We start from the raw sequence: 13883 nt of genomic DNA, 5'->3' as shown, positions 1-13883 counted from the left end.
CCCAGCACACAATTGCTGCAAGGTCGGGGCTGGTGGAAACCCAGAAGGAATCTAATCCCTGCAACTTCACACTCCTCCCCCCTAAAAACCCACGGGTAGGGAGCATAAAATTCTGGCCAATGAATATCAGTTACCATTTTGAATGGCATAATCTCAAGCAAACAAGCAAGGTGCTACCAACTTAACGTTGAGCTAAATGATAACCCATAATTATTTACAAAGATCACAGATAATACATACAAACATACAAATGAATTAGGAGCAGGAATAAGCCACTCGGCCCCTCGAGCCTGCTCCACCATTCAATAAGATCAAGGCTGATCTGATTGTAATCTCAATTCCACATTCCCACCTTTTAACTTTTCACCCCCTTGCTTATCCAAAATCTATCTAGCTCTGCCTTAAAAATACGCAAAGACTCTGCTTCCACCGCTTTTTGAGGAAGAGAGTTCCAAAGACTCAACGTGCTGAGAGAAAAAAATTCTCCTCATCTCTGTCTTAAATGGCCAACCCCTTATTTTTAAACAGTGACTCCTAGTTATAGATTCTCCCACAAGAGGAAACATTCTTTCCACATCCACCCTGTCAAGACCCCTCCGAATCTTATATGTTTCAATCAATATGCTTCTTACTCTTCTAAGCTCCAGTGGATACAAGCCTAACCTGTCCAACCTTTCCTCCCATTCCAGGTACTAGTCCAGTAAACCTTCTCTGAACTGCTTCCAACGCATTTACAATCTTTCTTGTACAAGATTGTGTTTAGTCACCCTTTTCCCCCCTGCCATCAATAAGTACAGTTTGTCAGCCTGTACTATCTTAACTTTCTTTAGATCAGGCACGGGAGGGTGTCATGATGCTATTAATGTATATAATATTTTGGAAAATATTTTTCTTTTAAAATAGAGGTTTAGTCTGTGAGTCTGTCTTAATTGGATTAAAGTCAGCTAGCCTGGGTGCTTTGACGTGTATTAGTTTTGATATGTAAGAGAAATAGCGTGCATTTGCATTTTTTGAATAGAGCATTCAAGAAATGGCATGAAAAATGATACCGATCTAGCAGATACCAAGCCATATGTTTATATTACTAATAAAATTGCTACAATGAAAGGGGTTTTATTGTTAGAGAGGTTTAGTTCAGAGGTTGTTGATACAATGGGAATTAACACTCAATGGGGGTGGTAAGTATAACTTCAGCAGTTTTCGGGCGTGCAGAGCAGAGGCAATGTGAGATCAAAAGGCAGCTGCAAACCTCCAACTGGCTCCACAGGAACCAAAGTGAAAAGCACCTAAATTTGAATTTGTAAGGTGAAAATGCTTTGTCTGGTGTCTAGTTTAGTCTATGGGTTGCTATTGTCTTAATGGAGATTAGTTTGGGAATTTGTTAAATGTTATGATAGCAGTAATTTGAAGCCATTTGTATATATATTTTAACCTATGTAAATTAATAAAATGTTTCATTTAGTTTAATGTAAAGCCTCGAAAACTGGTGGTCTGATTCCTGAATTTAGAGTCGCATCTCAAATATAACACTTAGAAATATAGGTTATGACAGTTGTTTAAAGTTTCCCTCTGGGAATTTTAAATAACTCAGCTTTACCAACTGCATTGTCATAACAGAGGGCTACCCTCCCCATCAGAAATGGGAGCGTAATTTAAATGGCAAAGTCACCACCTGATTACAATAATGTGAGAAAATGTGAAGTTTTTCACTTTGGTAGGAGGAATAAAAAAGCAGAGTGTTATTTAAACAGAGAACGACTGCAGAATGCTGAGGTGTTCTCGTACATGAGTCACAACAAGTTACTATGCAGGTACAGCATGTAATCAAGAAGACCAATGGAATGTTATCCTTTTTTATGAGAGGAATTGAACATGAAAATAAGGATGTTATGCTTCAGTTATACAGGGCATTGGTGAGACCACATGGTGAATGCTGTGTGCAGTTTTGGCCTCCTTATTTAAGGAAGGATGTAAATCCACTGGAGGAAGTTCAGAGGAGATTTACTAGATTGACACAGTGAATGAGCAAGTTGTCTTATAAGGATAGGTTGGACAGGCTGGGCTTGTTTCCATTGGAGCTTAGAAGAGTGAGGGGTAACTTGATTGAAGTATATAAGATCCTAAATGGTATTGATAAGGTGGGTGTGGAAAGGATGTTTCCTCTTGTGGGTGAGACCAGAACTACGGGCACTGTTTTAAAATTAGGGGGCACCATTATAGGACAGAGATGAGGAGAAATTTTGCCTTCTGAAGTTTGTGTGACTTTGGAACACTCTGCCTTAGAAGGCAGTGGAAGCGGGGTCACTAGATATTTTTAAGGCAGAGGTAGATAGATTCTTGTTAGGCAAGGGTTATTAGGGGTAGATGGGAATGTAGAACTCGAAACACAAACAGATCAGCCATAATCTTATTGAATGGCGGAGCAGGCTCGAGGGGCTGAATGGCCTACCTCTATTCCTATTTCATATGTTTGTATTTGGGCACAGATACCATTTTAACCGTGGGCTGATTTGTTGGCTACCAACTAAAGCAGGTGGCAAGCAGTATTGTGAACTTGACGGAAAGGAAAATTGGGAGGAGTGTGTAATGGCAGGGTGTTCCACGGGCCACTTTACACTCTCGCCAATGTGAAATGTTCCGCCCTAAGAACTAACTGTTGCCTGGTTAAGAGCTAAGAGCCTCGGCCCCATTCGTGAGGCAGTTAGATGTTACAGAGGAAGCGGAGATTGGTAGCTTTTCTATCATCAGACCAATTTCAATAACATGGCCCAAATGACTTTCCCTTCATCTTGTGATCAGGCTGGATTAAGTCAAATCAGTTAGACTATATCTTCGGCCATGCTGCAGTTTTACTCAGTGTCATGACACAGCAGTTGGTAAAGCTGAGTTATTTAAAATCCCAGAGGGAAACCTTAAACAACTGTCATAACCTATATCTTTAAGTGGTATGTTTGAGAGGCAGCTCTAAATTCAGGAATCAGGCCACCAGTTCGTGAGAGGTTTTTATATCAAACTACATGAAACATTTACTAATTTACACAAGTTAAATATATACACATGGCTACAAATTACTACTATCATAACTTATAACAAACTCCCAAACTAATCTCCATTAAGGCAACAACAACCCATGGGCTAAATTTTCCTCCCGCTGGGGGGTGGGGGGAGTTGATGGGTGGGCGTGTACAGGCGCGCTTCCGATCGGCGCCCCCGTTTGGAGGCACGGCACCATTTGGAAGCCCATCTGCAGGGAAGCGCTATGCGCTCCCTGTGTGGGCTGGGGGGGGATTCCTAAAATCGAGAGTGTGCTCTTTTGCACATGCGCACGCACCTCCCTGAGGCTAAGTGCAGCCTCAGGGAGATCGGCTCTAAATGCGAAACAGCTCAAAATAGAAAAATAAAATTTCCCTAACATGTCCCCACATTTGACAATGTCACATGAGTTGGGACATGTTCATCATTTCCAAAAAAACTTGATTAAAATTTTTAAAACCCTACATGAAACCTCATCCCGCTCGTGGATGAGGTTTCATGCTTTTTCTAGTTCATGCCGGTGCAGGTCCACTAATCACTTTAATTGTTCTGTCAATGGCCTCAATCGGCCATTGACAGGTCAGCGGGCACGCAGCTGATTTTGCTGTGCTCCTGCCTTCCTGAAAATTTAAATGGGGCGCAGTGACGTCGGGAGTTCTGCCCGACATCACCGCGCATCATTTTATGCGTCAGCAAGCAGGCCCCGCTGCTGCTCGCCGACGTTAAAATCCAGCCCATAGACTTCAAGGCAAAGCATTTTTACCTTACAAATTCAAAATGAGGTTCCTTTCACTTTGATTCCTTTGCAGATACAGTGGTAGGCTTACAGGCTTTGATCTTACATTGCCTCTGCCCTGCACAGACAAGACTGCTATCGGTTATATCCAGCACATCTCATTGAATGTAAATTCTCATTATATCACCAGCCCCTTTGAACTCCACCTCTTCTAACAATAAAACCCCCTTTCATAGTGCTAATTTTATTAGAAATATAAACATTGCTAGGTCTCTGCTATATTTCACTCCCCTTCTTGAATGCTCTCTTCAACAAAATGCAAATGCACCCTACCTCTCTTACATCTCAAAACTAGTACACATCATAGCACCCAGACTAGCTGGCTTTAATCCAATTAAGACACACCCACAGACTAAACCTATTTTAAAAGAAAAATAATTTTCAGTAATATACATTAATAGCTTCATGTCACTCAGACAATAAGTTCAACTTAGTCTTGTTAACTGATTTAAATTCAATGTTTTAGGACATATTATATAAACTTTCCATCTTGTGAGAAAATTTGTGCTTTTGGGAGCACGTGCTGGGAATTCAGATGAAAGCACAGGCATTCATGTTAATGGATGGAAGATTGTATAGAGCCCACATTTTTCATTCTCTCTCCTGGAAAACACCTGGTACTTAAATCTACATGTCTTGAGCACAGTTTTCTGAGATCTACCCGCATTTGTACTGTGAAACTTGCCCACAGTAACTATGCCCAAAAATTCTCTATAGCTTAAATAATTATTTCAAGGCTTAAACACAGAATCACAATTTACAGTCGTACCTAGGGCTCAATATAAACAAAGAACCTGTCTACTGGTGGTCTTAAAAACACACTTCAGCTTAAAAATTGTCCATAGACACATTCAGATGAAGGAAGGATATTTCAGTGTACAGAGAGTTTTGATGGAAAACAGCCAAGAAAGGAACTGTACAGGAGTTTCTGGCTCTGACATACAGGGACTTCAATATCTGAAGTTTGAATTAGACAAATGAGCACTGGATGAATCAGCAGCCAAAGCTCATGAAGCATATCTAATAAATGCACCTGCTTTGAGGTATATTGACTTGGTTGGTTATATAACAATGGATCTGATAAAATTTCAACAGTTCTCTAAACACAGTTCTGTGATTTTAGCACAAGGTAAAATGGAAGCAAATTCGAACCATGTAGGTTAAAGAGCAATGTAACTGCATGGGAAGCACTTGGAATGATAAGCATTTGACACTGGATGTGTCCAAAGTACCTCCTTCCTTTTAAAAAAAAGGTCATTTCTGTGTTGCCACTGCTCTGGTTACACTTAAAAATAAGGCAGCAGGTGGCAGATAGCTATGCTGTTGTTATTCATCCTGATTTCCAGGCGAATCTGCATCCTGGCTACTGGGTCTCCCATCGGAAACAGGTGGGAGCTTCATAAATATATGCAAATATAGGTCAAGCGATGCAATTACGTCTTTAGCACCATTTCTGTCTCTGCCTGTTGACTACTGCCAGTTCTTGCTTCCACCCACCAAGTAACAAATCAGCAGGAGGCCATTTCCAGTGATAATTGAACAGATCCTCAGCTGTCAGATAAAGCTGTTTGCAACGTTTGGAGACAAAGTTCTCACAGGAGCTTGTGGGTTTTGCAGCCCCAAGATATCTTAAATGTTAGTTAATAGCTGTGGTAGGTTCTGTACCTGCATCGCCTTTCCCTTCACAGCTGTGCTTCTTTTTGATCCTGACACTAAATACGCCACTCCGTTCAGCTGCAACAGGGCCAGCCCTGCCTAATTACCACCCCCAAATTGGTAAACTGCTTTGGGTCACATGTTTTCTGCTGGCGCCTTAACAACTGCGTCTTAAATGTGGCCAGCCACAAGATCTGATCGAGTCCCGTTCTCACATTACTCAGCCCACTGTTCATCAGATGAATGTGCACACACCAAATTCACACTAATTATGTTCAGCTTCAGGTGTTCCTCCAGCAACTATTTATTCCTTCACAGCAAATATGTAGTGAAGCTGTGCACTAGTAAGCCTAGCACTTGCTCGTCATCCCAAGCCTGAATGTTATCCTATCCAGATCTTGCTGCATATGGGCATGGACTGCTTTTCAGGAGTTGAGAATGATACTGAACACTGCAACGTTCAGCACCATTGATGACTCCTCAGATACTGAAGCAGTCCATGCCCATATTCAGCAAGACCTGGACAACATTCAGGCTGATAAGTGGCAAGTAACATTCGCACCACTCAGGTGCCAGGCAATGACCATCTCCAACAAGAGAGAATCTAACCATCTCCCCTTGACATACAATGGCATTAGCATCGCTGAATCCCCCACTATCAACATCCTGGAGCTTACCATTGACCAGAAATGAACTGGGCCAGCCATGCAAATACTGTGGCTATAAGAGCAGGTCAGAGGCTGGGAATTCTGTGGCGAGTACCTCACCACCTGACTCCCTAAAGCATGTCCATCATCTATAAGGCACAAGTCGGAGTGCGATAGAATATTGTCCATTGCTTGGATGACTGCAGCTCCAACAATACTCAAGCAGCTCAACAAGATCCAGGTCAAAGCAGCTTGCTTGATTAGCACCCCATCCATTACCTTCAACATTCACTCCCTCCACCACCGACACACAGTGGCAACAGTGTGTACCATCTACAAGATGCACTGCAGCAACTCACCAAAGCTCCTTCGACAGCACCTTCCAAACCTATGACCTCTACCACCTAGAAAGACAAGGGCAGTGGATGCATAGGAACACCACCACCAGCAAGTTCCCCTCCAAGCCACACACCATCCTGACTTGGAACTATATCACCATTCCTTCACTGCCGCTGGGTCAAAATCCTGTAACTCCCTCCCTGACAGCACTGTGGGTGTACCTACACCATATGAACTGCAGCGGTTTAAGAAGGTAGCTCACCACCTCAAGGGCAATTAGGGATAGGCAATAAATGCTGGCCTAACCAGTGATGCCCACATCCCTTGAACGAATAAAAATAAATCATCAGTGAACAACCCCATTTCTGACCTTATGATGGAGGAAAGATAATTGATAAACTAGTTGAAGATGGTTGGGTCCAGGACATTGCTCTGATGGAACTCCTGCAGGAGATGTCCTGGAGCTATGATGGTTGGCCTCCCATAACCATCTTTCTTTGCGCATCAGCCAATGGAAAGTTTTTCCCTGGATTCCCATTGACATACAGGGCATAAGGTAAGCTGGGCTACAATTCATTTGGAAAGTGCACGTTTTTCACTGATGCTCAGTCTAGTTAGTCTGTTCTCAGACAGATCATTGCCTGTCTTTTTATCCCCACACTCTGATAAGTATTGGCTGAAAGACAACTGTTTTATCGCTAGGATACCAATATAAGGGTATGTACAACAGTAGGGATATCTGGCTTACATCACTGTTCAGTTCATATACTGTATGGTCTGCCTGTTGAAATGAATCATGTACAGAGCTTCACAAAGAAGCTCGTTCAGTGGAGATGTTTTATTTAAATAATAAGTTGCAATAACTATATCCTTTAAAATTTATATTGGAGTAAAGAGATTCTAAATATACATTTCTGGACAAAATATAACGCAGAAGTAGTTTGAAATACAGAAAAACATATATATTCAGTAAAAAGCAGTTCTTATATTTATCATATTTAATTAATAAAATAATGCTGAAAGGCAACAGACCTATAGCCAACTTAAATAAATTAGGAACATGTAGTGATCATGGTGCTTGTTATTACAGATCTAGAGCTCCACTGATAGTCAGAGCTACCAATCATAATGCAATGTGATAACAAGTTAAACAGCCATGGATCAGCAATGGTGATCGAAATAAAGGAAAACTCTTCATACTATTAATCTTAGTTGAAGAAAGGCCACATAGAAACATAGCTAAAACAAAGGATGTTCCAAAATGATAAATTGAAGAGGAAATTGATGAAGTTAGGGATCAATAAAAAGGAAAAACTGCAATTAGGTATCTCACGCACTTTACATAATTAAAATCATTTTCTAAGGAATCCAAAAGGAAAATAGCTCACCAATGACAAAGACTGGCATGAAGGCCCCACATGGTACAGGAATAGTTGTGGCTAGTGCAGACATCCAGAACTGAAAGAAAGAAAGAGTTTCATTACAATTTTAAAAACGGGAAACAAGATGAGTAAAATTAAGTAAACTAATAAATAAATCTAATTCCGCTGTAGTCAGAGATATAATAGAATTATAGTAGAGAATTCACAGACACATTATCAGCTTAAATAACAGGAATCTGTAGTTCCATCGCCAGGTCGATAAAACAAAGCACGAGCATGAAAATAAAACCCTCATTATGTGACCACATACTTTAGGTGAATAGCTACGCAAATTATTGAATACGTTACATTGCCACCCTACTGTTCATAATTGAAATTTTCTACAGTATCCACTGGCATGTGGTAAGCATACTGTATTTTTGAAAAGAAATGTAAGACTCAAATGCAGTATAGCATGAAAATCTGCTATAAAATGTTATTGATAATATTTCCATCAACCAACAAGCATATATAGATGAGGCAGAGACTCTGAATGGATATGTCTGGCAATGTTGTTGAACTTTATTTGTCCTCAAAAGTGCAGGACCAATGCTTTTCAATAATATGACAAACCAAGCTGTGACTATATAAATTAATTTATCAATCACTCAAAATTCAAAAACCAGGAAGTGGGAGTAGAGTTGATGACATTACATGTGCTTCATTAAATAGTCAATAATTTTGGGCCATTCCAAACCTCCCATCTGAAGCTTAGTTCTGTTTTGATTGGCACAGTTACAAAACCATATTTCTAAATTTCCATAGCTCTTCTTCACAGCCTTCAACAGGACAAAGATACATAAAAGAAACAAAAGAAATGGCACCAGGTTACATAACTTATCAGCAGTTTTTTTTCAGCATTGAGACAAATACCTTATTCTAGTAATTCATTACTACCCAATGTACGTTTTCTTTTACCAATACATCCTTAGGTGTTTTTTTTTTAAGTAATGGGCTACTTCTCTTAATTCAATGTTACCCACTTCGAAAATCTGGCAAATCAATTTTTTGCACCATGTTCCCACTTTGCCATGTTCTTTATTAATTTCAATGACTTGAATGATACAAATTTATTACTACAAAAATGAATTATCAGGAGTAGATTTCTTACTCAAAGGTTTACGGTTTTTGCATTGCTTAGTGTTGAGAGAAACTGGCAATGGTGCTGGGCTCTTAATGAAAATGTAGTCTTGAGATCAGCATCATCAGCATTTATGGCTACAGCTTGCTCTTTTCACATCAGTGATCTTCATAAAGTGAACTGAGATGGGGACAAAAAGGCTCCAGGGTGACAAAGGCAATTTCTTTTTTAACTCTGCCTCTGTAAAGCTCCTCGAGATATTTTTTGTATAATAATAACCGGCTGAATTTAGACAGCAGCCTTTAATGTAGCAAAGGCATTTCACAGGATCATTATCAAATAAAATTTAACTCTGAGAAACATTATGAAAAGATTAGGACAGATGGCTAAAGGGTTAGGCGTCTTAAAGGAGGAAAGAGAGGTATAGAGTCAAAAGGATTTAGGGAGGGAATTCCAGAGTTTAGGGCCTTGGCAGCTAAAGGCACAGTCACCAACAGTGGAGTGATTAAAATCAGGGATGTGAGATGTTATACAAATGCAAGTCATTGTTATTGTTGAGTGACAGAAAGGAAAGGGCATTTCTTAAGACAGGCACTTAGGGAAAAAAAGACAGAAGAAAGTCAGCAAGCAACAGCAGAAAAGGCACCATCCATCAGTAAGCTAGGGGAAGGCATTAGGGTAGATCTGGGAGTGGCATGTGATCCGTAAACAACATCACCGGCAGACAGGAGGGAGAAAATGCAATTCAGTCCATCTAGCTTTCCCTCTCATCTAGGTCCATGTTGAATATGCCATTTTCCCAGGCAGCACATGATATCATCCATGAGAGGCCAATTCTGGGTATTGGAAAATGGGTCCACTGGATTAGGTTTTGTAAGGGCAATTCTAAAATAAAAATAAAGCAAAAATGATGCTATGTAGAGGGAAGAGGGGATGTAAAAATTCCAAAAGTTGCTTTTGTTTTGCTTTATCAAGAGTAACTTCTCAGAGTACCAGATGGAGCCTGATGGTCATTTATCGTAAATTATTTCTTACTATACAGCTGAAATGATCTGAAAAATTTATATTCATCAGCTTATGATATAACACAGCAGTTATCGTGGCTTAGCATTTTATTAAGACCCAGTGTTTTGTGAATCTCACTGCCTTTTGGAAAATAAATGCTTATTTATTAACAAATTCATTTTAAGTGGATAATGCCTTTAGGAACATACAAGCTAGAATAAATCCAGTGACACCCCACTGAATCCATTAATTCTTCACTGTGCATATTTAATTCTCGCACTGGTTTTTCTTCTAAAAAGTTAATTAAAGTCACTTAAATTAAACTGTTCTGATATGTCATATCTGTGGTGTAGTGTTCTCCCTCATGATTTACAGCAAATGACTCAAACTTTCACCTCCTTTTATGGCCAGTGGTATGAGCTAGCTGTGAACAAATAAAACAAATATTTACAAATTGATGAATGCATAAGGCAAATAGCTCAACTATAAAATCCATTGAAACGCTCGAATTTTTCTTCTTGTAGCATTTTCTGCATTCATCGCTTTCTTGCATTTTTTTTCCATTTTCAAAAAATTGACACTTATGATCTCTGTAGAGACCTATAACTTCTAAAAAGATATTGGAATTCCCAGTGACTGACTGACAGGATCACATAACAAGATTTCACTAAGACTTCTACTGTAACAAATAAACTAAAAATAACATGACTAAACATTATTTAGTAAGCAACTAGTACTCTAAGTTACAGAAAAGATACCTCTAGCTTTTTGCCACCAAAACCCCACACCACAATTATACTTAAGCCCTGCTCTCTGCAGAATAACATTTTCAAACAAGAACCAGTCCAACATCACTCCTAGCTTCCAACGGGTTTGATTCTCCCTGTTTCACCAAAAAGGCCTTTTTTGACCATCAAAAGGCCTTCTCTCAGTTTCTGCAGAAGTCTGAAGTTGAATACCAGCAGTAAGACCCACTCCAGAGATTCTTTCCTCCCCTGGCCATGCCATGACAAATGTTTCGAATTCCTTCAAATAGCACAGGGAGTGCGCAGCACTTCCGGGTGCACATCACGCTGGGCAGACCTTAATTAGCCCGCCCACAAAAAATGACGGTGCAGAGCCGATCGGGTCTGCGCCCGCCCCCGTACAACCCCCCCGACAGGGGGAAAATTCTACCCAGAAAGCCTATCCACCATCAGCACAGCTGCTCTTGCTTTTATTTTCAGGTGTTAGCATTTTACACTTTGCTCCCACCCTGGGCCTCCTTATCCCTATAGTAATCAAGCCACCCAGGCTTGTTGTTGGACAGAGCTCATAGCCGATCACATGATCATCTTCACTACTCCATTTTAATTGTGAAGAATTGACTTGAATTAAAAAGACAGTTCCGAAACATAATCAGGTTATAAAACCTTGTATTCATAACAACATGACAACAAAAGCAACATACATTTATATAATGCCTTTAACATAAGCCATGTCCCAAGGCACTTCACAGAATAAGCATATACTGTAGAAACTGTGCTACGCCAGGCACTGTACCAGGAAAGGAGTTAACCTTGGCTGACTAAAAGCTTGGTCAAACAGATCAGTTTTGAGGAGATTTTAAAATGATAGAGAAAAGACAGTGAGGTAGAGAGGCAGAAAGGTTTAGGCAGGACATGTCCAATGCTTCACTTGAACACCACCCTATCAGTGGTCGGGCAAAGAGAGGGGAAATAGAGGCTGGAGTTAAAGGAACAGAATGCTCTTAGAGGGGTAAATGGGATTGAAGGATGTTGCAGAGGTAGGGTGTGTGGTGAGGCACTAACTGAATGTGCATCGAGTCTATAGAACTGAAATGGGCCATTTGGCCCATCTGGTCTATGGTGATGTTTTTGCTCCACATGAGCCTCCTCTCACCCCTCTCCATCTAATCCTATCAATATATCCTCCTATTCCACACTCTTTTATGTTGTTACAGACAGGAGAGAGATGGGCAAACTGCACTGATTTCTTCTCACCACCTGTCCATAAACAGAAGGTGTTTTGAATAATTTTTTAAAGTATGCGGTGGCATATTTCCCAACTCCCCCAGTTTGCATGAACCAATTTACTGATAATCCACAGCAAACCCACGCTATGATTAACTCAGAAGGTTAGTTTATTTCACATTCAAAAAAACTGGGGGAGGACTGTCTGCAACTTCCCACTACACACACACGCACGCATGCACACAGAAAAGGGGGATAGAGGAAAAGAGTTTTACAGTACAAGAACCACAGAAATGAATTTTAGTTCACGTGATTTCCAGAGTCTGAGAAGTCAAAGTCCAGAGGGTGATTCCTTTGTGGTGGGGTTCAGTTCAATGAGTTTCTGGTTGGAGATAACAATACGAAAATCCTTGAAATGAATGAAGCTGCAGCATGATGAGCTTTCTGTGCTTAGACAGCTTGGCAGGCGTTGATCAGAGACTTTTAAAATCAAGTAGGCTTCATGGAGTTAAGAGATGGTAACCGACTGCTTGCTCAGTCAGGCTGCTGGAGTCCTTTCCAGTTCATGTTAAAACAGCAGTCTGAGGATTTGTTAGTTCTCTAAGGCATATAGAGATTTCAAAATGGTCACTTGAGTCATGTGACCTTTCTCTGCAATTACTTCCAAAAGGGATGTTTATCCAGTGTCTGAAACTGGCTTAGATTTTAGGGCTGATAATGTCCCAGTCATTAGTTGTTGGAAGAGTTATCATTCACATTGAGGGTCTGCTGTCAGGAAGCCATTGTCTAGGCAAACCCACTGACTCAGCTAGCAAGATAAACTTATCAGGTGCAAATGATGTCCCTTTGGTTCCCTTTTGAAATGGGCCTGGACAGTCCCAGGTATGAGACGAGTCTCTTAGCAGCTCTGCAAGCATAACGAGTTTCGAGTGCGAGTCTCCTGTTTCATGATTACAAGGGGTCTGTACAATGAGGTGTGAGATACCATTTGCTGAGAAAATAATTATTTTGTTCTTGTAACTCCTGGGGGTAGCTCCCAGGCAAAGGGCGAACCCAGTGGTCATGTGACTTGTAGCAGCCATCTTTTAGGTTCAGCAGGAAATCATTAAAAAAAATAGCAATAAGAATAAAGTTCTGGATTTCTTTTCATGTCCTAGGGACCCAAAAATGCATTTATCTAAATATATCCTAACTACTTGCCTCAATTACTCCTTGTGGTAATGTGTTCCACATTCTTGCCCCTCTTTGGGTAAAGTAGTTTCTCCTGAATTCCCTACTGGATTGATTAGTGACTATCCTATATTTAAAGCCTCTAGTTTTGCTTTCCTCAGAAGGGAGACATTTTCTCCACATCTATCCTATCTAGTCCTTTTACAATCTTAAAGATCTCTATCACACCTGAGGGTCGCCCCTCAGCCACCTTCTTTTCTCTTTGTTCAATCCTTCCTGATACCTACAACCTGGTTCCGGTATCATCCTTTTGAATCTTTTTTGCAGCTTCATCAGTGCCTCTGCATCATTTTATAATATGGAGGCCAGGATTGTACAACTGTGGTCTGATCAAGCTTCTACACAAGTTTAGCCTGATTTCCCTACTTTGGAATTCTATCCCTCTAGAATTGAGCCCAGTTTCTGGTTTGCTTTATTTATGGTTTTATTAACCTGCTTCCCTACTTTTAGTGATTTATTTACCTGGACTCAGTTATGATCTCTATTGAGATCAATAACTTTCAAAAACATATTTGAATGTCAGTGACTAATTGAAAAGATCACACAGCAAGATTTCAAGTTTTAAGACTATTACTGCAATAACAAACTAAAAGCAACATTGACTAAGACTATAGTTACCTTATATCTGAAACTACCAAAAAGACCCAGGTGACTTTTAACGTGATCAACAATCCCACACCACTGTTATACTTTGCTATGTCC

At 40.3% G+C, this 13883-nt stretch overlaps 2 protein-coding genes across 4 annotated transcripts in view; one reads left to right on the top strand and one right to left on the bottom strand.

The window, feature by feature from the left end:
- LOC144693842 (chloride channel protein 2-like) overlaps nt 1-13883 on the bottom strand; it is a 597263-nt gene that overhangs the window by 145889 nt on the left and 437491 nt on the right. For both annotated transcript variants that reach the window (XM_078563927.1, XM_078563929.1), the window contains one exon: nt 7860-7929. In XM_078563927.1, the coding sequence (XP_078420053.1) occupies nt 7860-7929 (70 nt within the window). The remainder of the gene's footprint in view (nt 1-7859; nt 7930-13883) is intronic.
- LOC144693843 (heat shock protein beta-7-like) overlaps nt 1-13883 on the top strand; it is a 566165-nt gene that overhangs the window by 174864 nt on the left and 377418 nt on the right. The gene's annotated exons all lie outside the window — the stretch shown is intronic.

This window comes from Cetorhinus maximus, chromosome 19 (assembly GCF_964194155.1).
Source record: "Cetorhinus maximus chromosome 19, sCetMax3.hap1.1, whole genome shotgun sequence".
NCBI classification, from domain to species: domain Eukaryota; kingdom Metazoa; phylum Chordata; class Chondrichthyes; order Lamniformes; family Cetorhinidae; genus Cetorhinus; species Cetorhinus maximus.
The sequence above is the reverse complement of the archived record's forward strand: the minus strand, read 5'-3'. Positions and strand labels throughout refer to the sequence as shown.